Below are 25,472 nucleotides of genomic sequence, written 5' to 3'. Positions count from 1 at the left end.
GCTGATTTACTTACCCTGGACATTTAGTGGGTCAGCTGAATTTGGCCTCTCCAGTGGACTTTTAGTCAAGTTTCTTCACTCTTCAGCCTGTGTGTCTGCAGCCCCTCTCTGTGTGAATGGGAGGAGGAAAGCATGTGCTGTGTCACTGCCGTCCCTCCAGGCGTGTCTGATCTCACACATCCTGTGGAAGTGTTGCTTTAGATCATGCAGTCCTCTCAGAAAACCACTGTTTTGTTGCAGATGGATGATCTGCTCAATGAGATCAGGCAACTTAAAGATGAGCTGAGGAAAAAGGATGAAACAATCAACCAATTAGAGCAGCAGCTTGTAAGTATAATCCAAAATGTTTAGCAAAATCCCAGGTGTGCACTGCAGAGTGCAACTTCAATAGACAGTACTGATGAAGGCTTTAAGAGAGCTTAGACAGCTGTTTTCCTCTTTCTTACCTTAATTGTAACAAAGGTAGGTTTGCCCAGGTTATGCTCCTGGGATCTTTAATTCCATAATCTGGTCATGATTTTGTGTGGCACTAAGCAAAGATGTTTATAACGTTGTTGCAAGTATTTAATTTCCAAAACAGTTTAGAACATAGAATTCTAGAAGCTGCTCAAAAATAACAGTGAGGAGTAGATAAGGCTACAGTTAAATTGTTTTAAAAATGGACAAGGATTGGGCCTATCATTCTGCATAAAGTTTTTGTTACTGTTGTTTTTTCTCCCTCTCCTTTTCTCTACTGGCCATTATCTTAATAAAGAATTACACCATAACATTTAAAGCTGAGAGAGATAGCTGTCTAAGGTGATTGTTTTTTTAGGAAACAATACAAAACAAGTAGAATAGTCAGATTAAATCTGGCAACTAAGAACAAGTTATGGGGGCACTTCAGTGTAAATTAGGTTCCGGGAGAAACAAGGCCTCAAGCAAAAGTCACATGTGCCTTTTACCTTTTTGCTCTTGCTCTGAGTTTGGATTTGGCCATACATATTTTTGCATTTGGTTCTGGTAAATTCGCCTGCTGTGACAATTCTTGTAAAACAGCCCCACATTTTCAAGACATTTCAAGCCACAGCAAGATCCTACAGGCAGGGTAGATGAGATGCCAAGAGGTGCACACCATATTTATCATAGCTGGAGACAGTACTTGTTTCACCATAATCTCTAATAAAATGCTAAACATGTGCCTCTGTGGGTGTGTGCAATAAACTGAGCTGTGGCCTTCATCCCCTCCCTCTCTGGCTTGGGAACATTCCCTCTGAAACAAAACTGAAATACGAAGATTTGATATTTGCTCTGCTGTTTAAACAGCAGAATCCCAGATCACAGCATACCAAACCAAATTACCTTGTTTGTTAGCATTTTGCAGTAAGTGTTGGGTTTTGGCTACACTTAGTCTCACTCTTTGAAATCAGCTGAAATTCCTTGAAGGAAGTTTCTCCTTCCCTGCTCAGTCACGTACCTGATTGCTGGAGTAACCTGCAACTGGTGCAGCAGAGGAACTCTGCTGTAGAGATGGGTAAAACTTACATTTTTAATGACTGAAAGATGACTTGGAAGAGCTCAGTGCTTCAGAAATCTAAGTGAAAAAACTCTTTCCAAAAGTCAGTATTTATTCTGGATTACCTCTCAGTATCCTTTGGGAAAAGCAGCAGTTGTGCAGCACTGTAAATAGTGATTTCTGCAGTTTAATCCTATTGTTCTCTACAGTCAAGTCATGCTTGATGTTTGACCACTGGGCCTTGGCTGTGCTTTTCAAGAGGCTCAGTTGGTTAATTTCTAACTAATTCTTGTTTCTTTTTCTCTTTTGGGGGGTGATTAAGGCCACTAGATGTAACTGCCAGAAGGACAGTCACAAACCTGCAGGGGCAGTGCGCGCGCGTGCCGATAAATTCACGCAAACCTCCTGGAGGAGGAGTTCTGTGAGTAAAGTGGGCCCTTGGTGCTCGGGTACCTCCTTCTGCCTTTCCTCCTCCTCTTCTGTAACCTTGGCTCTCACACAAGCAGCCTTGTTTAAGAGATTCGAGAGATTCTGAGCTGTGTGTGAGCAGTGTCCTTCCTGCTCTGCAACCCTTGCATTCTTTTGCAGCCCTGTTGTGTAAACAAATATTACAAACTTTTTATTAAAATAAATAATTAAACTTTCAATATCTTCTCTTTAAATAATCACCATTTGCAGTATTTAAATTACAGTCAATCAAAGCTTTATAGTTAGTCATACTTAAGAGATTTTCTTATATCCTGACCTAAAAGTCATAGTTATCTCTTAGGGCTTTTTCATGGTCAAATTTTCATTGTTGATATTTTGATATTTGGTGAGGAAAAGAAACAGTGTATTCTGAGTTTCAGTGCATAAGTGTAAAAACAAAAGTTAATATTGTTTAATATTTCTTCTTATTATTTTTTTATAATTCATTTTAATGACTTGAATCATTAAAAAAATAATTGTTTGAAAATCACTTTGACAAAGACATCTTCATTCCCATATGTTGTTGCATGGATCACATTTGTTTTCACTGTGTAAAATTTACATTCTTCATGAAACACCAATAGAATATTTATGGGGGAGAGACAACATATTTGATATAATAAGAAGGAATTACCTTTGCTAAACAAAACTTTTGTTCATCACCAGCAAATAGCATTTGGATCTTTACTGGTCTAGCTAGAAAACCTAGGACATTTTAATAAAAGGTTAAAAATGGGGTTTGTGTCTTTGTTTTTATCCTACATTGAGTTACCTGATGTGAGCTTGTAATAGATAAATCACTCCTGTTATCCTTCTAAAGTTACTCTTTTAAATATACAGCACTAGAACAGAAGCACCACCACGCTGTGTTCACCAGTTACTGGCAAACAGCCTTACCCACATTTCCCAACCTCCTTCTTTCTGTCTGACAAGAACTTGCTCTCAAAAGATTATAACCTTAAGTAGTTTTGGTTTCCTTTGACACCTCTGCTCCCCCATGTACATGTGACACCTTTGTCCATCCCATTTGTTTCATCTCCTTTTACTTTGGAGCTTCTGAGCATTGTTTCTTTTTTCCCGGTTTAATTTCATGTGTGTGCTGTTCGTTGGATGGCTTTGTGCATTGATACTGTTACAAGGTTGGTGGCTATTGTTTCCACCTTCCTTTTTTTCTACCCCATTTATCACATGGCTTCAGAGACCAGATTAATAGTCCTGCAAAGTTAGTTGCTAATCACACAAGTTTAGTTTGTGCAGCTTGTGGTGTTGATTCATAAGACAAAGATATTGGAGAAGATGGGGAATTTGAGTTGCTGTCTCAAGCACAAGGAGTCACTCAGCACAATTGGCTGGTTTGGGCCAGGTTGGTCAGTATATTTTTTTAAAGTTACATGTAATTTTGTTCAAAAAGACATTTTTTTGTCAGGAGGAAGTTTGGGTTAAGGGACAGTGTCTCTAAGAAGAGCTAGAGGAACTTCTGCTGTATTCATGGTTGGGTTTGTGGATATATCTATAGGATACACATATATATTTCTAGCCATATGACCATTGCATGCACAACCCAGACATCTTGGTATTTTTATCCATGTGCGAAGCTTCTCATGAAATTGGTAAAGGACTTCTATCAATTCATGAAGTGTTAACAGATTTTGGAAAATTCATGAAGTGTTAAAAATTTTGAAACTATGCTGCTTTTCAGGACCTTCTGATAGCTGGGAAATTTTTGGGCAGAATGTTTTAGGCATGTTCTTTGGGTCCTTGCAATGTCTTCAGTGCATATTTGTAAATAACAGGCTTTCTGTCAGCCAACAGAAACAGGAATTCCGTAATGTGAGATTTCTTCAATGAGGACAATGGTCTGGCTGGTGCAGCCAAATTTCAGTTCTAATGGTCACACCTCAACTTTCTGGTTTAATGCTTCCTCTGCTAACATTTGGATGCCTCTTTGCATGGCTTAATAGACATATAAATGTATAAAATAATTTTTAATCTGGAACCTAATAACAAAAAAATCTCTTGCAATTGAAAGGAGGCACAATCAGCTCTTATTTTCTTGTAAGAAAGTACAATAAATAGAAAGCACAATAAATAGGAGTCACCCAGGGAAAACATATTCTCACTACTCAAATCCCAAAACGCTCTTAAAGAAATTGTTTTGCTCTACTAACATTCCTGTTCAGTTTAATTTATCAGTCTTGACCTAGAAACAAAGACTAGGAAAAATCATGTTTATTGGTCCTATATGTCATATAAATCATGAAATATTGTGTTTATGAAATTATTGGGTTTTTATGTAGACTAGATTTTTTTTATATAGCCAAGCTTTTTTGTTTTTGTAACCAAATTGTAATTGAAGTCTTGGCAATGACAGAATGGCTCCTTTGAAGCATCTTAGCTTTTTGTTTCTTTAAGCTTGTTAATAGTTTTCAATTTTGATGACTATTTAACTTTTTCAGTTCTTCCTCTTAGTGTTGACTTGGCAGTCATTTTAAATTATGGTGGATATTAGCTACTACAGGTATCAAAATTTTCAAAATTAATGTGACTATTTAAAAATTCCTTATATTCTATACAAATCAGAACTGATACAATGAGTTTATTCCTCAGGAGTTAGTACTAGTGGGGGAACACAGTGATTTAGTGTTCCAAGGAATACTTTAAATGCTTACCCAAACATACCTTAACAAACATTATTAATGTAGTGTGTCATAAAGAATAGATGGTAGAATAAACTGGAAAACAGAGTGGAAAGCAGCTGCTTCAGTTAGGAATTCAAAAGCATATGAATTGCTGCAATTCAGCTGCTACTTCTGATCACTTCATGGTTCTGCCACTAAATAAGTAGAGATCATTAAACATACTCATTTTTGAAAGTCATGTTCACATAGTTTCTTTGTTATTAAATATTTCTAAAAAATGGCCCATTCTGGTGTGATTATAAACTTGTCTGGTGTTGTTCTCTTCAGGGACCATTGTTTTTCAAAGTACTTTTAAATTTTTTCATATCTAAAGGTAAATATGTACATAAGTGGAAGTTATGTAACTTTGACTTAATCCTTGGAACTTAGTGCTCACATAATTAAAAACCAGGGGCTGGAAAGAAATGTTTGGGAAATTTGGCTTTTTAAAAATTCATAGGTAGCAACCTATTGCCTGTCTGCTGTGCCTGTGACATCTTGTAAGTGTCCTGGCAGGATGCTCAAAATTTAGGTGATTATTTATTGTTTGTGCTTTATTCTTGATTAGCCATCCTTGGGATCAAAGCTTGTACAAATATTTGCTGGCAGGGTAGACCATGACATTTCTGAAAGGATTTCTTACAGGTCTCTTATACAGAATTCATTCCAGTTAGTGTGTCTTATGATTTTACTGTCATGGAAGAAAATAACCAAACCCTGGAAGAAGATAAAAATTACCTGAAGAAATTAATGTTAGTGGGCAGCTTACAAGAAAGAAAAATGTTAGCACCCATTGCCACACTTGACTTGCAGGCTCTGCAGCATTGTTTCTCTAATAGTAAATACTGATATTTTCCAGACTTTGAGTGTAAAGGGGTTAGAAGTCAAGTTTTTGTTGATAAATCATTTGGTTTCTTGGGCTGGAAAGGATGTTGGCAGGTGCTGAGAAGTAAATGACAAGCAAGCAAACTGCAAAGCCCTGAATTTGTTCCAAGGTACCTGCAGAGGATTCTGGCCTGTGAGGACCAGTTCCTCCAAGTCGCTGGTTGCTCTTCCACTCCCTACAAGAGTAGATAGTGTGTACAGTAAAAGCTGGGTATTTCCCCTTGTAACAGATCACAGTGATGAGAAGGAGCTTTGCTGCCTAAATGTGCGTGCAAGTTCATTCTTGTCTCTGCTAAAGTGACAGCAGAACCTGTCAGTTTGCATGGGGAACGTGCATGGTCTTGTTCTTTGCTCCATTTTTTCTTTACTTTTGCACTGAGATATTCTTTGCCTCCCTTTTGAATTTTGTTCTAGTTTGTCATTCCAAAGCCTTTCCTGACAATTGTTTTGATGCACCTTTGTAATCCTTTGTCTGTCTCTGTGTACTGTTGTCCTTCTGGTTTCAGTATCTCCTTCCACCTTAGCCTTAAACATCCTGTATGTGTCAGCTTCACAACCATTAATTTAAACTTGCAGCTTTTGAGGTGCAGTCACTCTGTTCATCTTCACATCCAGCCTTATTTTCTCTCACTGTCCAATGCTCTGCTGTTTGCCTTCATGTTCTTACACATGTACTTGGTGAAACAAAACCATAGCTGGACTAGGTGGTCAAACTGGGCACGTGTCTCTTGTGCTGTGACTGTGCATGACACGTAGGGATTACCCAGAAGGGAGGTCCTTGAACCCTTCACAAGCAATTATTGTTGGTCTAGTGTAAACCAGCACGTAAAACTGGGTTAGGGATGGTTTTCATCTGAATACCTTCAGAGAGACTATTGCATGTCAGAACTGCTCACTCATGGTCTCTTTCTGGGTGCTAGGCCAGTGAGAGAAGACTGCTGCAGAAACATTTTGTTTGCCTCAGTACTGGAGTCTGTCATTCTAGGTGTGCTCATGCTGTGGAGCTCTGAGTGTGTGTCAGACAACTGGCAGTGCTTGGTGAGAGGCAGCAAAAGTCACCTCCTCACTGAAGTGCTCAGAGGCTCCAGTTGTATGGATTAAAGAAAGGATCTCGGCTGTATTTGCATTTGTTTCTGCAGCAGAAAAGACTTTATAAAACAGTAGCAGTTTTGCATGTTGGTGTATCTGTGGGAAAAGAACTGGAATATCTGGCTGTTGGCTAAAATTACTGTGTGGCAATAGCTTAGAAATATTTCACTTTTCCTTTTCTGGCAGAAGCAATTGCTTTTGTTCATGAGATCTCTTATTCTAAGCTTCTGAAGTCTGCTCATAACTAACAATGGAAAACTCTGGCCTTACTCTTCATAGTAGCATTTAAAAGAAGAAACAGCCACCAGGTTTTCCCAGTGCAGTTAAGAGTCAGAACTTCATAAAGCATTTAGTACAACCTGAAGGGATAGTACAATGCATCAGGATCTCAGAAGAACATTTGTCCTTCTGGTTTGTAGGCTGCTTTAGCTCAGCTGCTCCTGTTTTTTCACTCCTGAATCTCATGTTGGCTTAAAACTCTGATTCACTTCTCTTTGGGGATGCCTTTGCTATTATCTGGAAAATAAGAGGAATGGGATTTCAGAGTAGTGGCTGGATGCACATCATAGCTGTGGGAAGGGGCTGTTCAAACTGCTGTGTAACATGAAAGTCTTGGTGGAAAAACTTGCTTCAGAACCTAGAAGAATCCCATCAGATACTTTTTGTTTCGGTTTGGGTTTTTTTAATAGAAGTTGAGGTAAGTCATGTTGTCAACTTTTAATTCTAGAATTCCTTTCTTACGAGTTTTATAGACATTTTACTGAGGGAGTGGTGATTCAGGTTTTTCTTCTTTCTTACTTTTAGTAGGAAACTGCCACATTATCTTTATATTCTGAATGTGTACCATTGTCTGAGGAGACGTGTTTATTAGTGTCTTTTTTCCTCCTCTTTGGATTTCTTGGAACCACAGTGCACATTTGAGTAATAGGAGATGAATATGAGTCGATGTTTAAAGAACAAAGCTTGGTAAATTTGCTGGAGTTTTGTACAATAATTACTAATAAAAGAAAATTAATCTTTTTGTAAGCCAGACATATTTGCAGATACTTAAATCTTAATGTGCTATATCAATGGGATTGATACATCCTTTATCATTTTTATAATCAGTTTAAGTCATAGCTTTCATCTTAATACATTCCCAGTGCTGTATCTGCTGATCCTGACTTTTTCAATTGATGTTGATTTTAATTACCCTATTTGCTGTACAATTAAACAATCCTTGTTTGGGGTATTTTTAGAATTTTTTTTTTAATTCATTTATTACAAAATAGAAATCTGGCATTTATTTGAAACTTACCTATATGGAGCAATGTCAACTGCAGCATTTGGGAGAAGGGGATTAAAATGTGCCTGGACACCAGATCAGTTCAGCAGGCAAAAGATTCAAGGAAGTTTCTTTCACTTTCCTCATTTACCTCTCCAGCCAGAGCAATGATAAAGTAGCATGAAGAATTACTGAGAAGACTGTACTTTTAGTGCTGTGCTTTGAAGTGCTAATATGATGCTTAAAAAATTCTGGAACATATCAAGACATGTGAATATTTCATAGCCTTTACAATAGTGTCTTAACTGTTATGTAGCTCAGATGGCTTGTGCTTCTCTTAATCTCTCTTTCAGAGGGTAAAAGGGAGAGGATATAAAATTTTCACCTCACTTCTTAAAGTGTTAAAAAAATTCAAAGAAGTCTTGAAAAAGCCCACTGCCAACTGAGATGAGTCTGTGCAAAATCAGACTTGTGCCTGGTGATAATGTACTTTCTATTATGTGGAGATTTAGTTATGTTTAGAGAATGGAAAGGGTTTTTCTTGGTGTTCCAGCACTCTGACACAGTTTGGGATGAAATGTGAACAAACCTGTAAAATGCAGTGTTCTTTTGTACTGCGCTATGAAATTCCAAAGCGTTTGATAATTTTCTCATCAGTCATTGATTGATAAGTCATGTTCTCAGGACTATTTATGTATTTAATGTATGTACCTATTCAGCTGAGGCAGTACATTAAATTATTTTGTCACATTGCTTGAGTGAAGCTGTTCCAGTCCTTTCATGCAGCAGTCTAAAAATGTGATCTTAATGACCACTGATGGAGGACTGTAAGAACACAAGGTAATCAATACCTCCATCTAGAGATTATCAGACTGGAGAACTTGTTTCATTTTCCCCCTTAGATTTTGCTGCAGTAATTGTTTTATCTCAGCTTCTGAAGAACAATAAAGGAGTCTTGTCAGGCTTTTTCCTTTATGTCCTGTTTTGATGAAAAGTGTTCTGACTAGCAGAATCTAAGACTTGGTTAAATGCATGTGTTAAGTTTCATCTTAGCAGCAGTGAAACCTGGAATAGTGCTGGCTAAAACCTGATTAGGTAAGGATAACTAGAAGATCAGGGAAGTGTCTAAAACTCTCCTAAGACAAATAAAAGCAGAATATTTATTTATAGAAACATTGTGATGTTTAGCATTGTTTCAAAAGTAGCATGGAAGTCAAATACTTTATTATTTACAGCCATGGCAGTGTGGTCTGCAGCAGAGAATCTGGAGAGGAGGGGCAGAGTGGGTTCCTGTTTTATGTCATGCAGGTGCTGTTCAGATCCCTTCAGCCTGCTGGCTCACAGAGTAGCCACAGGTAGTTGCTGTGGGGCAGTCACTGGTGTAGTACCCGTGTTCCAGGACTTAGAAAAGCAGTTTTCAGCTTGCTTAAATGGCAAAAGGATTGCAAATGCTTAGACCTGTCCTGCTGAAATAGGAAATCAACATTGTGTTGTTTAGGAGGGAAGTTGCAGCTTGGATTTGCAAAGGTAAGGATGTGGGGGGAGCAGGAAAAGTAATAAGAAAATTACCTTTCCTTGTTTTGAGAATGTAGCAACCACTGTGTGTCATACTTGTGGTTGTTTGAGAGCTCTGACAGGCAAACCCTGCCCTGCATGGATCTGCACAGTTCCCTGATCCTTTTCAAGCTCCAAGAGCAAAGTGTGAGGAAAACAGTTCTGTGTCACCTCTTCCACAAGAAATAATACTGATGAAATTGGAATAAAGTGGCATCTAAAGCACCAGGACTTGCTGGAAAATTTGTTTGTATGCATTAGAAATTTTTGTTGTAAACTAAAGTTGACTGGTTTTACAGTAGACTAGGACTAAGTAAGCTACTACTTGTTGAGGTATTTTTAAAATACTTCTGAAAGCTGTATAAATACAATTTTATCATATATTTTTAATCATGATAAGCTTAGTTTCTGTACTCTTCCCCTAAAACTATCTTGGACAGAAATGTGTACTTACATATTGAACAAAAATGGAGATATTTTGTAAGAGTTCGGACTCATTTAGGACATCTGGGCTTTGGTAGCGTGTAACAAAGTAGAGAAACTTTTATAAGGTAGAACAACTGGAAAAATAATGATACCTTTCTGGGGGAAAAAGCAAAAGAATGGTGTGGCTTTTTGGTGTCTTGTTTTTCCCTGTTCTCTTTTTTTATTATACTTCTCCCCCTCTCTCTTTCTGCACAGGGTGGGTATTCTGCTCCCTCCTTCTCTCCCTGGCAGGGCTCATTCCAGGGCATCCCTCGGAGTGTTCCACCGCACCGCAGACAGAGTGAGTCTGTACCTCTCACTCATCTCCCTCACCGTGTTCCAGTAGAAGCTTCCCCTTTGCACGCACTGTTCATCTCGTAGTCCCCTCCTCTCTCAGGCAGATCTCCAGGCATACACGATAGTCCGTGCCTAACAAACCGCTTCCTCCGGCCGCCGTACCACTCATAGTTCTGTAACAGTCATTAAACGCCAATAGACCTCAGCAGTTCTTCAGGCAAACCCGAGTAGGCCCTTGTTTCCAGTCGTGTCTAACATCAGTCTTGCTTGCTGCATCTCCCTGTTCTCCGTGGCTGTGATGCTCTCCTGTCCGTGTGTGTGCTGTTTGCTCGCGCGCCCGTGGGTGTGTTCACGTGAACGCGTCGTGGTTGTACACAAAAGTCTCGGTGGGAAAGTGTCCTTTGCGTTGTCTCTCACTAAAAGTTTTAACTTTGCAGAATGGCTTCCCTCAAACTAATTTTTTTCGCCCCCTCTCTTGGTATTTGTTGTAAAAAGGCTTCTCTTACACTGAAGTGGCTGTTGCACAAGTTGCATGATTTATTAACGTTCCTTATGTGCTAGCTACAATGTGGGCTGGTATAAGATGCATTTGTTCACTTGGCTTGGATCTGCAAAACAAAAGACAATTGCTGATTTTAAAACTGTGTGCTTACGTAGACATAGAGGAATGGTAAGTCTTATTTTGTGCTTTGGTATTGCATTTTGAACAGATATGTGTTTGAAGAAATATAACTACTTCATAATGCTAAAGTTATATTTTTTAAATGTACTGTAATTTGCAAATTACAGTGTTTGCCTAGCAAAGCTCAAGAGTGTATTTGGACAAGAAATAAAGGAAAAATCAAATTATGGAAACAAAGTAAGATTTCCAGGGCCAATGGAGATCTGAAGAGTAAGCTGTACTTTGGAAAACTAAGCTTACATATATTTCACACTGCAATGATCCTTACTTATACCAATTACCAGAAAAAATCTAGTATTCTGTAAAGTGTGCTTCAAATACTCTCTTGATGTTTCTGTGACAATGTTCATGTAAACAACTCATCAGGAATGCCCAGCCTGTTCCATGGGCTTTTCTCTGTGCAATAAGGGGTGTGCTTCATTTTTCTGTGGTGTTTGATGTGGGACTCTGTGTGTGTAATGAACGTAGAACCCCAAAATGTGACTATTGTCCCTTCTGTTGCTGAGTGGAGGGGCCAGCAGTAGCACAGCCTGTGTGATTCCCTGTCCTATCAACAGCGAGTGACCTCAAGGAGATCAGTTTTAGACCCAAGGATGATATAAATGTTATGGTTTGGAGGCTTGGTGACTGGAGAGTCCGAATGGGAGGACAGTGTCTCAGCTGCCACGAGAGCCTCTGGTGGCACATCCTTCACAGTGGCTGCCTAGCTGAAGAAGAAAACTTTGCTTGCTAATCTTGCTGGTTTTCTGAGCCTCCACCTCATCCCTCCACTAACAAGGGTGGCCTCTTATTTTGGATTCCATAGTAGACTTTCATTACTAAAACAGGTTGGATTTTTAGTATGCATTTTATGTGTTGCATTCAATGAATTGCTAGTAAAGGAAGTAAAGTAAATGAAAACGGGTCCTTGACTAAACTATAGTCAAGTTTAGTTAACCTAAACTATAACTGATGCACTGTTTAGGAAAGTAAGTTTCCACTAGTGGAATATCCCTAGCTTTTTCTTTAAGCCTTAGGTTTACTCTATAGAGCAACACTGGGAGTAAAAATATACTATAAATTAGGAGAGTCCTTAGACATTTTAAATGAAATTCTTGAAAAATCAATGATTTATCACTATGTGAGCAGTTCTGTAAAGTAGAACATCACTGGAATGGTCACTGGTATCCTTCTTTCCCTCTTGGTTCAGTGGTTTCAGTGTTCAGGTTTTTGAGCCCAATACAGGGTTTTAAGGCAAATGGTGAGCTGGGCACCACCACTGATTGTAGGACAGCCTGAAACACTGATGTCAGTGTTCTTTTGCAAGAGTACAGAGAAGATGATGGAAACATGAGGTTGTCCCAGGTTTTGTCTGGTTGTGTTTTCTGTATAGACTTGGAAGTCGAGCACTTCTTTCCTAAATTCTGGATCCTGAACCTAAAATATCATCTCTGCATTTGAATTTTGCAGCTTTCTTCACTGTGCTGTTAATAGCTGATGGATACATAGATCACTTACAGGCACTGTAGATTATGAGGGTGTAAATCTGTAAACTGTTCATATTACAGTGTATAAACAACTAAAAATAATTTCCCTCCTGCTGTACAGGATAGGAAATATATCCCTGCTAGGTAATATTACACTAGTGTGGGTTTATGGTTCTTTCTAAGCACCAGTCACAATGTCAGCACATCTGCTGCTGAGCTTGCCTTAGCTTATCACTGCACTGCAACACACCTCAGCATTGGATATATGTTTTTCACTTTTAATGACAATTTTTGATATTTCCACATTTATTAATTTCATGTTTTTTCACCAGCCTTGGAAACAATTCAGCACTTTGCATTTCATAAACACTTTGATAACAGTACATTAATTTTGTCATTTTATATGGAGTAAAAACCATAGAATTTTGTTCCTGTAATTCCCACGTGTCTTGAACTAAACTCCTGTGTAATGGTCATTTGTTTTTCATTTGGTTATAGGATATATTTTGATGACATCTCAAACTTTGTTCAATACAGTTAAACCTTTTCAATTTGTGTTCTAAAGCTTTAATGAGGCAGCTCTAGAAACAAACATTTAAAATACACATTGGTAAGGAAGCAATCATGAGTTTGTGTTGTAATACAAGAATATTACACCACCTTCTTTAGGCCCCAAGTGCTTCTCCACACAGAAATGCTGATCAAAACTGGTTATTCAAACATTGCAGTTGTTGTATCTCCACTTACTGTGCACATCCTGGAAGAAGTATTTAAACTTTCTGCATGTAAGTATTAGAGACAGAGATAATCTAAGCAATTCTAGCAGGTGACACACAGCTTGTTATCACCAGGAACAAAACTACTCTGTGCCCAGTGACTGTAAATCAGATCCAGGCTGTGCTTTTTCATGCATTTTCTTTTCAACAAAGACACGTTGCTCAGTGCTGAAAAGTTTCCAAAGCTTAACTGGCTGATAGAGCTTTGTAGGGTGTATGGAGTGTTTGCGTTAGCAGAACCAAGTTACCCCAGAACATTAGCTGAGAAATTCTGTCTGAAATTATGAAAAAAAATTCCTGAAATTACTGCCTTTTTTAATGCAATTATTTTTGCTCCAAGAGTGTTCAGCTATATGAAGAAGAGTCTTTTAGGAAAAACTCCTTTCCTCCCAACTTCAGTCCTTGCAGAGTCCACTACAAGAGAAATGTCTCTTGTACCTAACTAAATTTATGTTTGCAAAAATCCCCTTGATTTTGTATATGGTCATATTTATCTGCTTATTGCACATGTATTTATATTTGTAGATGAAATACCTGCCTTGCTATAGTTACATATTACTTGAAGTAATTTTTCTTTGAAAAAATAAAATTTTCCAAGCTGGGGTTTCTGTACAGACTGTGCAGGAAAAAAAATAACACTTTGCCACATTACCAATTATTTTACTAGCCTAATGGCTGTGGTGAATGATTCTTAAAAAAAAAAAGTGGTTGTTTTGTGGCATTTGAAGTCATTCTCCATACTGCAGAATCCTACATTTTAATGCTGAAATGTGGATATAATACAGCTAGATCAAAGAGAAAGAAAGAGAAAAAAAAGCTCAAAAAGAAGATATTAGCAAATGCTGCAGATTTAAGGTGTGAAACATTGATGTTTTTCCAGAGGTGGAAAATGAGAGCTGTCTGGTGCAGCCTTTCAGCAGGGCCTGTCTGCACAGGCCATGGTTTGAAATGACAGCTTCTCCTGGGCCAAGGCAGTGAGAGGAGGGGTGGCAGAACTGATGAGGAAATGAAAGAATTATGTAGCAGGATTTGTGACCCTCCCTTTCCACCCCTTTCCAAAAAGAACCTGTGGTAGATATCTCTTCTAACTCATGAGTGGATTGCTAGGAAGATGAGATGTTAAAAATATGGGCAATATGATCCAAGGATGGAAATCTGTGCCTTTCATGGCCTTGCTGTTCAGGGTTAGGTATTGAACACACATATGCATGTATGCAAAGGTTTTTCTTTTTTACAGTTGTAATAATGCACACAAATTGTAGTTGCAGTATTTGGAATGTAAGAGATTAAAACCTTGAAGTTATAAGAGCGAAGGTATTCCATGGAGGTCGTGCTATAAATGTTTTTGTACTGCATTACTTAAACACTGTTGCTACCTTTGTTTCTTGAAGGAGGACTAAAAACCAGTGGGAGACGTGGTAATTGCAATTGAAATGGTGAAAGGTGCAGTTCTGTCATGGCAATTGCTCACTGTTTTGTCTTGGTCCTCTGACATCATTGTCCTTGTCTTTTTCTTGTCTCTGCTTTCCATTATGCCATTGGCAAGGAGTTGAGAAGTTAGTCCATTACTTCTGTGATAAAGCGTGGTACAGTACAACTTCAGATTTATTCCCGTCTCCCCTCACGCATTTTCACTGTTGGGTTTTTTTCTTTGCCCTGTGCATGATGCATGTCCGTGGGAGATGTGCATGCAGTTCTTGGATTTTCCATTGCATCGCTTCCCTCCTTCCTCAAGATACTGCAGGGAGAAAATGCCTTTATTTCATTCCACAGAGGAATTATAAAGGGAATTGAGATGGGAGTCAAGATAACCAAAGCAAAACTGAAGGGAATTTTCAGCTAATTAATGAGTATCACTGTCATGACCACGTTTTTAACTTCTTTAACAGTCCATTTAACTTCTTTAACAGTACAACGTGATGTTTCAGTTTTCCAGCACAAAGCTAATACAAACCTCAGTAGTTTGATAACTGTACAATACTGGTATCCTTGTTGTGGATGTCATCTTCCTCTGGATGATGTAACAGCCAGTTTTACTTGAGAGAAATAATGGAAAAATCTCTTATGCTAATGAAATAGGGAGTGAATTGAGTAATTTTGATTAGTGCATCAATATTTGGAAAGCTTTGAAGCTCTTACCAGTACAGAAAAATCTGTTTCTTTGTCCAGAAAGGATCATGTGCACAAAGCTCTTTGTCTAATGTACTTCCAGTTTGAGGAGAATTAAGTGTCTTCAGTTACATTATACTTGAAATATTCAAGTCCAGCTCTGCTTTTTAGGAGCATCCCAAAGGAGTGCAGGTGTTTGTCTGCCTGCATGTTTTCTCTGTGGGACATAAATAGAAGTCTGGTGATGGACATGATAGAAGTCATGGCAGTCTTTTCCAAATCATGGTCTGTCCCACCCCAGAAATATTACTAGAAGTGCACTCAAAACAATGCAGATGAAACCCTTTTTTTTAGAACTTGTAAATAAAATACCATGCCTGGAAGGCAGAATGTTTCTTTATTTCTCCTCCTTCATGTGATGGAATTCACCAAGTACTTCAGTCCTTCAGCTACCTCATTATTTTTACCAGTAGCATGGCCAGAATTTCAAAGACTTTCTATATAAAAGGAGAACTCGTATTTAGTACAAAGATATGGGCTGTGTGTGACAATAATGCAGTTGTCAGTGTTGGATACCTTGTGAAGTGTTACGTGCAGATTTTGCAAGTGGCATTTTGCTGCTTTTAGTGTCATTTTGAATGTTAATGCATGTAGAAATTTGATGATATTAAAATCTGTCATTGTGAGAATTGGACAGATCTTGAATAGAAATTCACAATTAGAAAGCAAGACAGTATTTAAACAACTGGGCAAAGATGATACCAGAGCTTTAGTGTCCTCATAATTCTGAGCACCGAGCCATTTTCTACCTTAGTATCACTAACTTTCTGGGTAATAAGCTGCTTAGACTTTTTAAACGTATTAAGGATAATGAGGGAAACATGTATTTGGTTATTTTTATATGTAAAATGGAAAATGGCCCTAAGGGAAGAGCTCAAATACTACCTAGCCTTTGTCAGAATTCAAAATGGTATTATTGAAACCTTGATGGCTTTGTTGTACTTCAGAAGCATTTATGTTTAACTCAATTTTCCATACAAATGCAGTTTCTTCTGTAACTTACCAATTTTTTAATTTTGTTGATTAGTTTTGCTAGAATTATTTGATATTAAGTTAGAATTTTTATTGATTATATTAAGTATTTATCTGTGTTTTTGAAGACTAGCATTTAAGAACCCTTCCTAACTGAGGGCGAAAAATTTTCTGACAATTATTTTTCCACATTTGACACAATACTGTGGGCTATAAATGTTTTAATTTTTTTATTTCCCAGTGGGATTAGAAAATAGGATTTATTTATTGTAGTATTTGCATAGGAATCGGGTACATATTGCGTTGGTTTCTGCATTCATTATTAGCAGTTTTGGTTTTGCAGGCGAGATCTCAAATCAGGAAATCATTTTGGCTAATATCTGCCTGTCAACTCCTAGACTGGAAGGACAATAACTTCTGTAACCCAAACATAAACACTGGAAAATGGAAGAAATATTTGGAGGACTAGTTTATTTAAGCTGTAACTTTCTCAGTGTGTGGAATTATTCCTTATGTTTAGCATTTCCTGCCTGTAGGATTGTATGGTTAAGAAGGATTCACAGAGTTAAGCTAGTTTGGGGTCACATAAGGAATAATGTTTTTGTGCTCATTTAACACCATTTTGGAGGCCTCTTTGCCTGTTTTTAAATCTTTTCCCTCTTTCCTCTTTCCAAAACAATCATGTTCTGACTGCTCAGGATATTTGCCTTACACGTCTATCACTGATAGCAGATGTCATTGGTCCAGATTTTGCCTTTCCTTCTGAGACAACTGTTACGTTCTAAAGGGAAAAACTGCTCATAAATAAAAAATACACTGGGAAGCCTTGATTTTCCTCTCATTAACCATTATTTTTTTTTCTCGATGAGGAATTTGAGGATTCAGTTTTCAGTAGTAATCCTGCCAAGGAAAAGATGAAAAGCCTAAAGTCCTGAGGTGGGCTATGCCCTACAAGTGTAACAGGAATCTGGCATGTACAGCTATCATTGCATTCTTTCTGCTGATTAAAGAAGAGGTGAAAAGACCAGGCAAATAATGAGTTTTTTCTTTAGAACTTGTAAATAATTCAGGAGAGTGACTGAAATTACCTTTTTAGTCAAATCTCCGTAACCCAAACATTACCTCTTTTTTATTTACTCTTTTTCACTAGTAAACAGAATAAGCCTGTTTACTTTGTACGTGCAACCTGTCAGCTGGTAAGAATCCCAGTAGTTGAGTGATAACTAGTTGGTAGGAGTTCAGTTCCCCTCCTTTGTAAAGAAAATGGGACAAATAATCCAAACCTGCTAAAACTGTAGTTTAGGATTTAATAGATTTTGGGTTTGCCACGAATTGCAGAATTTTTAGTATTGCTTCCAAGATCTGTATCCAGGTTGCAGGTCTAGGATGTATTGTGAAGCTAGTACACCATTAATCTTTTAAGTCTCTTTACAGGGCAGAGCAAAGAGAATAGAAATTACCCAGAAGAGGTACTGGCACTTCTCTTGTCTGATGCGTGTCTGACTAGATTGTATCTTCTGATAAAATGTAAAATCTTCTACCGTTCTCTTTATCCCATGGTTATCAGTGTGGTAGAGTGTGGTCTCTACTCTCACATGAACTCTGTTTCTTTATCAGCCCATTTATAATCACTTCAAGATAAAACTGTTACCTGAGCTTAGTCAGTAGCCTGATTAGCTCATACTTCCACCAGATTTTCTGGCTCAGTAAGGCAAGGAACTGGCCTGTAAGTTCATGTGGTCCGTGCAGCTCCTTTCCTGCCTGTGCAGTAAAAGGGTTGGGGTAGCTGAGGTCAGTATGCAGTGAGCAGAAATTAAAGCTGGGCACAGCTGGTGCTTTGGGTTAAGCACTTTGTTAGAATTAATCTGCACCGACGTTAGTTCTTGTGCTGTCCTGCAGATTTGGGTGAAACCATCGACCATGCCTTCTTCATGTTTCCTTTTTAAGCCGACCTGTTTCTTTTTTGTCTTTATGTTGTTGTTTATTTCAGTGCTGGTATATTTTTTTCCACTTCAGTTACAAGTTCCATTCGTGCGCATCCCATGATCCACCCTGTTTTTCCAAAGTCAAAGTTTTGATTTAAAAACCCAGATATACAGCCCTTACCAAGCATCCAGCCAGCTCACGTTGGATTCTGAGTGTAGCTGGTGTCTTCTCTGCCTAATATATTCTTGTGTTATGTTCTCTTCAACAGCCTCAAGTACTACAGCCTTCCAGCAGCCTTCCCAATTCCACAGACCTCGCCCAGGGAAAACTAACAAAAACTCCACATATCGAGGCCCACAGTGAATATCCTAAACCAGATCTGCATGACAATGGAAATCATCAGAATCCAAATGCTGCAAATGTCTCTCTCCCAAATAGCCTGAATGACGTGAACTCCTTAGCGAGCATACAGTTAAACACAAAAGGTGAAAATGCCTCATATTTGGACAGTTTGAAAAACAATAACAATGAAGACCCTGGCAAGGTGGCAGGTAATAAGAAAGGTACACTGCCACCTCGTTCCCACTTTCAGAGCTCTACACGAGCTGATGCTCCAGAGGTGCAGACTGGATCACCTGTGAGAGGTCAACCCTCATTCACAAACCAGGCTTCTCAGCCAAAGACTTCGAGAATTGCGAGACCCCCAACTGCTTTAGTGCCTCCTACCGTGGCCACTCCCGTACGATCTGCAGATCATTCCGCTGCTTCCAAGGAATGTGAGCCTCTACCACTGAGGAGTTCGACTCAGCCACAGCCAACATCTGGGCAGGAAAACCCGAAGGGTAAACAGAGTCAGAAAGTGTCTAAACTTCGCCCACCAAGTTCGTCCTTTGTTAAATCCAAGCAAGTGAGCAGTCAGAAATCCACGCCAGTACCTCCAGAGCCTCAGAACACCTCCCTAAAGTCCAGCATCCCAAGGCCACCAGTCCAGAGAAAGGAAAACGTGCAGGCACACTCTGCAGGTTTGCATTCCGGGGACAGCATGCCCTCCGGCCGGCATTCCCGCCTCCCGAAGCCAAAGACACACTGAGGCCGCTCCCATCTCACCGCACGATGCCATTACCACTCCCCGTGTTGTGACTGCCTTGGAGCCTGCTGTACCTGCTGCCTGCAAATCCCCAGTCACTGTTCCAAACTGCATCTTCTTTAGGGTTTGCACTGTCCATCCTGCCGTGTTCTGAGGCTGATGTTACGAGCTGTGCAGTTTCTCTTGAGAGTGCTTTATATTTTATTGTCGGTCTGTAATAAAGATGGTATTGCAATCTTAGTAATTAAGCAAATACTCAAGTCTGTGGTGACCACAAATGCCAGAATGCTGCACTATTTATTTCAGGATGGCAGAAATTACTTCTTACCTCTTTGAGTTATTAGACAATGAAATTGCTGTTCTGTCTAACTTCTTGGTTCTGAGTACTCGATAGGTCAGTGGTAGAAAATTAGACTGACTAGCAGATGTTTTATTGGCCATAATTCTGACTCTGTATTCCAGAGGCCTATGCAAAAATCCTTGTATTTATCATTCTCTCAAGACTGACATATTTAATGTTATTTAATCTGATGGGTCGGGTGGGTTGTGTTGTTTTGTTTTGCTGTAATCTGAAGTTGCTCTGTTCTTTATTTATCCCGTTTTCACTGTTCACAGACATTAGGCAGATTTCACAGGGTGAAATGAATCTTCTCGCCTAAACATCCTCATTTGTTAAATGATTGTGGTATGTTTTTATTGTGTTGAGTAGACACATTACCGGGTAGATTCTTGAAATGCAGTGCTAAGGATGTTTGTCCAAACCTTCCAATGCAGGCTCTTAGGAATTGGTAAGTAGGGAGCCTCTGGGAATAAGGGGTCCAGAACACCTATGTCATTGAGGTTGCACAACATGCATTTTAATTAATGTTTTAAACTTTTATTGTTCTGCTTGTATTTATTGATTTCTGTTTAATATTGAAAGGCTCTGAAGTACCTGACTTGAAATTTTGCACAAACTTTGCCATATATGTAAGAATTTGAAACTATGTTACAGAATAAAACTTATATTAAAAATGCAACTATTTTTTAAAAAGGAAAAAAATTAACCCCACTTATTTGCTTTGAGCAACCCTATTATGTCCTAATCCAGAGCTGGTACTCTTAAGAGTTTTTCAAAAATGCGTTTCTTTGGGGGGTTGGTGGTTTTGTTGTTGTTGTTGGTTTTTTTGTTGGTTTTTTTTTTTTTTTTAAATTTCTGAAGAAGTGCATGATAACTGGTAAGGAGCTTTTTGGGGAAATTAAGCATAAAAAACAAAATCTAAGTATTTGTGCTCTCTAGGAGAAGTACTTTTTCTGAAAGTAGTCTTGGTGCACTCTGGGACCATGACACAAATGATGCGAGTTACATGTGCACATATCCAGTGAAGAAGCTTTCCAGAAATTAGAAGTTCTGTCCCATCTCCAGTTCTTCCCATCTTTCGTGTGACTCTTTGGCTGTTACTGGTTAGGTTCTTTTGTTCCTGTTCTCGAGTTGGTTATAAATCAGCAGCAGAAGGCTGTAGCAACAACTTGGCTCAGGATCTGTTCCTGAAGAGCACATAAATCTCAGTAAAATGCATCACAGTGTTAGTTTGTTCTAGGCTCTGGCTGTAGGACATGGACATATTACAATATTTTCTTTGAGAGAATTAAAGTGAGTACGTGTAGACATTTCATAAATGAGTTCAATATTCAGCTTCTATAATCTCAGCCCTTTAACTGGGGGTATCCTGATGGATACCTCAGCTGGGTGAATGAAAAAAGGGTTGTCTCACCTGAGTTTTCAGTGCATAGTTGATATTCAGGAATTATTTTGGATTTCTCACACTGTAATTTTATTTAACTGATGATGATGTGAAAAAATGAAAAGCTTAATGAGGGGAAAATGGGTAGGGGAGATTCTTTTTCAGAACTACTTACATCAGTTGGAAATAAGGGACCTGCAGGACGTTCTGTGAACTGAGGCGATGACAATGTAAGCAAGACATAACAAGACAAATAATGTTAATTGTTGGTATAGGATCAGAAACCACAACTTGAGATTGCAGTAACAATTATGCTCTGGAAAATAATTTATTTCCGTGAAAAGCATTGAATTAGTGGCATTTAGTGTACGTATTGACTTAAATTAAAATAATAAATAAAACTCACTTTTTATATTCCCCAAACTAGCTCCTGGCAGCTAACTGTGTTTCTCAGGAGTTTAAAGACTGCTGAGGGAATGATCAGATTCCTCGTTCATTTTCCAGTCCATATAGATTTCTATGGAAGGTGTGTTTTTTAAGTTTACTTTCCTTGAAGAGAAGCTGATTTTATTGTTAGTTGTATATGATTTTGTGTAAAAATACAATTTTCACCTAATGTTATTGGCAGAAGTTCATCTTCTGCTTCTTATTCTGGAGGTATTGCCAGCCTGATTTAGTGATGTTTCAATTTCTATGTTTACATTTAAAAGTATAGATATCTACACCTTTATTCATATCTGCACCTTTACTGAAAATTAAGGAGATGATCAAAGCAAATAAAGCCAAGAATATAGAGACGATCAAGGTTTTTATTAAAAAGACAGTTCATAATTTTTCTTTCCAGAAGAGAATGTTATATTTATATGGGCATGTATATATGTATTAAAGGAACATAAGCAGATTTTAGTCCTTTTTTATAGCATTTCCCCGTTTTGTTCTGACAGATTAGTGAGACTGAGCTGGAGCCAGCAGGATTTGGTCGTGGATGAGACAGATGCTAGCCTGGCTTGTGTCTGTGTTCAGCTGCTAACCTGGCGTCCCTCTAAGGCACCTGCATGCTTGGGCTCTTCAGACTTGACCAGGGAAGGCTCTGTTGCACGTATAGTAAGTCCAGAGTACGGCAAAGCCTGTCAGGAGATGGGCAGCGGGGAGAGAAGGGGTGAAGTGAGGTGTGAAACTTCACCTTGGTGAAAGAGGAGGTTTGGGGAGCGATGGATGAGAGCGCACTCAGAGGGCTTGTCAAATGGGATTGAGTATTTTCAGGTATCATATCTACCTTGTGGAAGGTGCAGATACTTCATCAGTACTGGTGCAGATTATCCCAAATGTGTACATTTAAGTATTTGATATCTTCAGGGGTCTTTTTTAGGTTGATAAAACTGATTTATTGCCATTTTTTTGTTGTTTTGATTTCTCATTCTTTTGTGCAATATTCACAAAAGTATTAAACTACTGTGCAGTATGTGCGTACAGAGGCAATTACACATTTTAACAAGTGAATAAACACAAAAGAAAAGAACGGAATTGCACTTTAAATGAGCTTTATTGCTTGAAGTTGTGCCTAAAATAATCTAGATGCCTCCTGCTGTGTGTGGCTTTTGTTTGAAACCAATTTCCCCGGTAGTGTTGCTGTTTCCAAGGTATTCTCACATCACTTTCACAGGATCGATATGCACTCTAGCATGTTTAAAGGTATTCATATAGTGTACTGAGTTTTTGTTGTGCAATGACTTTAATTTAACCGTGGAATTCTAACACTGATGATACAGCCAGACCATTATTACCTTCCCCTTCCCTAAAGCTAGCACTTCCTACTTCCAATCAAAGCCAATGGTAAAATTTCCCTAGGACTAGCATAGCTCTTAAAGAACAATGGTCCCAGAATACGGTTTTGAGAACAGAAGTGCAATATTATCTCTCCAGCTTTATTGAAATAATTACGAAGGCCCCGAAAATCCAAAACGACACAATTTTGCTACAGTTCTGAAAAAAAAAAGCAGTTCCTCAACTTTCCATCTCGTAGCAGTGAGAGTAGGCATAGCAAGGAGGCTGCATCATGGGTCAGTACAGTTCATTTCATCCTTGATCTGAATGCTGATTTGTTGTAACGATGCCTGAAAACGGAACACCGTTTGCGTGATTTCCTTTGTTTGCATGTCACAGCCATGTGCACATTCTAAACTCTCATACTGGGGTAGGTTGCATGTTTGAGGGAGGGGAAGTATTTCTGGTTTTGCACAGCACATAATCCTCTTAATGTGGACATTTTCTTGCCATACAAATGGAAATCAGTTCTTGAATTGGGCTTCCGTAGCTGTTCCTTATCTCGTTACAGAGGTTTTTCTGAGCAGGGTGGATTTAATGTGACCCTGGTGGTAGGGCTCAGTTTGGTCATCTTACAACTGTGCTATCAAGGAAATTCAGTCACTGTTATGTAAAGCTGCTCACTGCCTACTTAACTGTGAAAGCACCACCATAAAACCATAACTCCTGTGTAGCTAAATCTTCAATTCAGTACTAGCTAAAACAAGAGGTACCCTTACTATCTGCTTTGTTGTTTTTGGTTTTTTAACCCAGGCCAGAGTAAATACTGTATATTGGAATTTGCTTGTAAAGTTGATTAAAAACCTGTATGTAAAAATTCTTTCCTCAATGTTGCTCTAGTGAATAAAAATAAAAGTCATAATTCTAATAAGTATCTCTTTCTCTTGACTTCTCACTTCTATGTTACTGCTCACTTCTATGTTTTATCAAGTTGTTGTGCAAAATGTAGACAGAACTGTAGACAGAAAATCCAAGGGGACAGGGAGATGAGGCTTATGATTACAGTGGATTTTTTTTCCTTGGAATTGTCTTTCTCAAACAGAAATGGCAGGCTTTTAGCATGAGACTTAATAAAGGAAAAAAGAAAAGGAGGGGAAAAAGGCATAGAAAAGCTAAACATTTTAATGTAGTGATTGCAGATGAACATGGCTGGTTCTTAAAGGTATGTTATGGCACCTATAGTGCAGTTAGGAAGAGTATTTATTAGTTGTCTTATGTATTTAATGAGTTAAAATCATTACTGTCAGATACTTGGAGAGAGTTATATCCCCACAGAAGTCCAGATGAATACAACATGTGCAAATATGCAAGTCCTAATTGTATGTCAGTATTTTGCCTATGGTTTGAATGGTTTGCTGTTCTTGAGATGAAAGGAAATCTGCTCCATTAATTAATCTGACCTATTTCAGTAGTTGGAAGTTCAAGTTTGAAATTATGATCAAAAAGGGAGGAAAATCCTGTAGTTTGAAGTAAGAGCATTTTTAATATACTGCAGGCAGGCACTTGTAATCTTTAACCTGATGTTAGCTTCAGGATGCCCTTTGAAAAATGGGTTTTGGATGTGGAAAGAACTGCACCGAGTTTCCAAGTTCAAACCAAGAAAGACTGAACTTCCTTCCCAAGAAGGAAGGGAGGAGGATAGTGGGAATGAATCCTCCTGTGTTGTAGTTCCCCTGGGTAAGCGTGCTCTTTGTTACTTGCTGGACCAGACTGTTACCTTGGTGTCTAGTCCTTCCCAATGTGATCAGCAGGTATTAAACTGATGCAATGACTATGGAAACAGTGTCCCTAAAAGCTGTGGTTGGCAGCTTCCCTGTCTCCCTCACGCAGAGGCAAAGGCTTCCTGGCAGTGGTGAGCAATCTGCTGCTGTCCAAACGAGAGCAGCGCTCTCCTGACTCGAGCAGAGCTGCCGTGCTGCTGGTGGGTAGAAGGTTACACGTGGGGAGGAGCTGAGAGAGGCTGAGACATTTCAGACATTTCCCTTCCTTTGCAACACAGAATGAACACCCCTGGCACCTTCCCTTTGACAGGGGAGTGTCAGAAGTGACACAGAAGTGTCTGGGGGTTTTTATGGGTTTTATGAGCACACTCGAATACAGCTGAACCAAAGACAATATCAAATTTGTAACACCAGCCGGATTTGTGCAGTTGCTGCTTGCCCTGGGTTATGGGTATTACCTGCTGTTTGAAACAAGAATTGGCTTGTAGTAGAAGGCATTAAACATAAATGCTCCAGCTCTAAAAATTAGATATTTAGTGCTAATCAGTCAATCCGAAAGCTGAAAGGGTGGGTTTCTGTTAGGATTTCTAATAGTTTTCTCAAGCCATAGGCAGTAAGAGCCCTTGGGTCTCATACAGTATGTGGGGTGCCCTGCAGGCTTGCTCCAGGTCCTCACTGAAAATACAGTGTGAGTTCTTAGTAAGATGCTGAAGGCAGAGGTAATTGACCAGAAACCCTGTTTTAAGAAGGATTTTGAATTTGGTTGTTCCAAAGCGGAGCACAATCTGAAAACTTCTGAGCTGTTGAAAATGCTTCCCTCCATCACAGGCTCTGAGAATTGCTTCAGTTGTCAAAAGTATTTTATGACAGAGGTTGGCTTTTAAAGCATGTTACAGTGCAAGCCCCTGAAATAGTCCAAGATGAGAGGCA

At 38.8% G+C, this 25,472-nt stretch overlaps 1 protein-coding gene across 6 annotated transcripts in view; it reads left to right on the top strand.

The window, feature by feature from the left end:
* The window catches only part of CCSER2 (coiled-coil serine rich protein 2), a 62,141-nt gene extending 38,446 nt beyond the window's left edge, over positions 1-23,695 (top strand). For 4 of the 6 annotated variants that reach the window (XM_063406050.1, XM_063406053.1, XM_063406051.1 and 1 more), the window contains 3 exons: positions 241-327; positions 1,818-1,916; positions 18,455-23,695. In XM_063406050.1, coding sequence (XP_063262120.1) covers positions 241-327; positions 1,818-1,916; positions 18,455-19,276 — 1,008 coding nt within the window. In that variant the 3' untranslated portion in view covers positions 19,277-23,695. Of the gene's footprint in view, positions 1-240; positions 328-1,817; positions 1,917-10,114; positions 10,200-18,454 lie in introns of all 6 variants that reach the window. The other 2 variants (XM_063406055.1, XM_063406054.1) reach the window with 1 other exon arrangement.
* The last annotated feature ends 1,777 nt before the right edge of the window (positions 23,696-25,472 follow it).

The sequence above is a fragment of the Prinia subflava genome, chromosome 9 (genome assembly GCF_021018805.1).
Source record: "Prinia subflava isolate CZ2003 ecotype Zambia chromosome 9, Cam_Psub_1.2, whole genome shotgun sequence".
Lineage (NCBI taxonomy): Eukaryota > Metazoa > Chordata > Aves > Passeriformes > Cisticolidae > Prinia > Prinia subflava.
The sequence above is the reverse complement of the archived record's forward strand: the minus strand, read 5'-3'. Positions and strand labels throughout refer to the sequence as shown.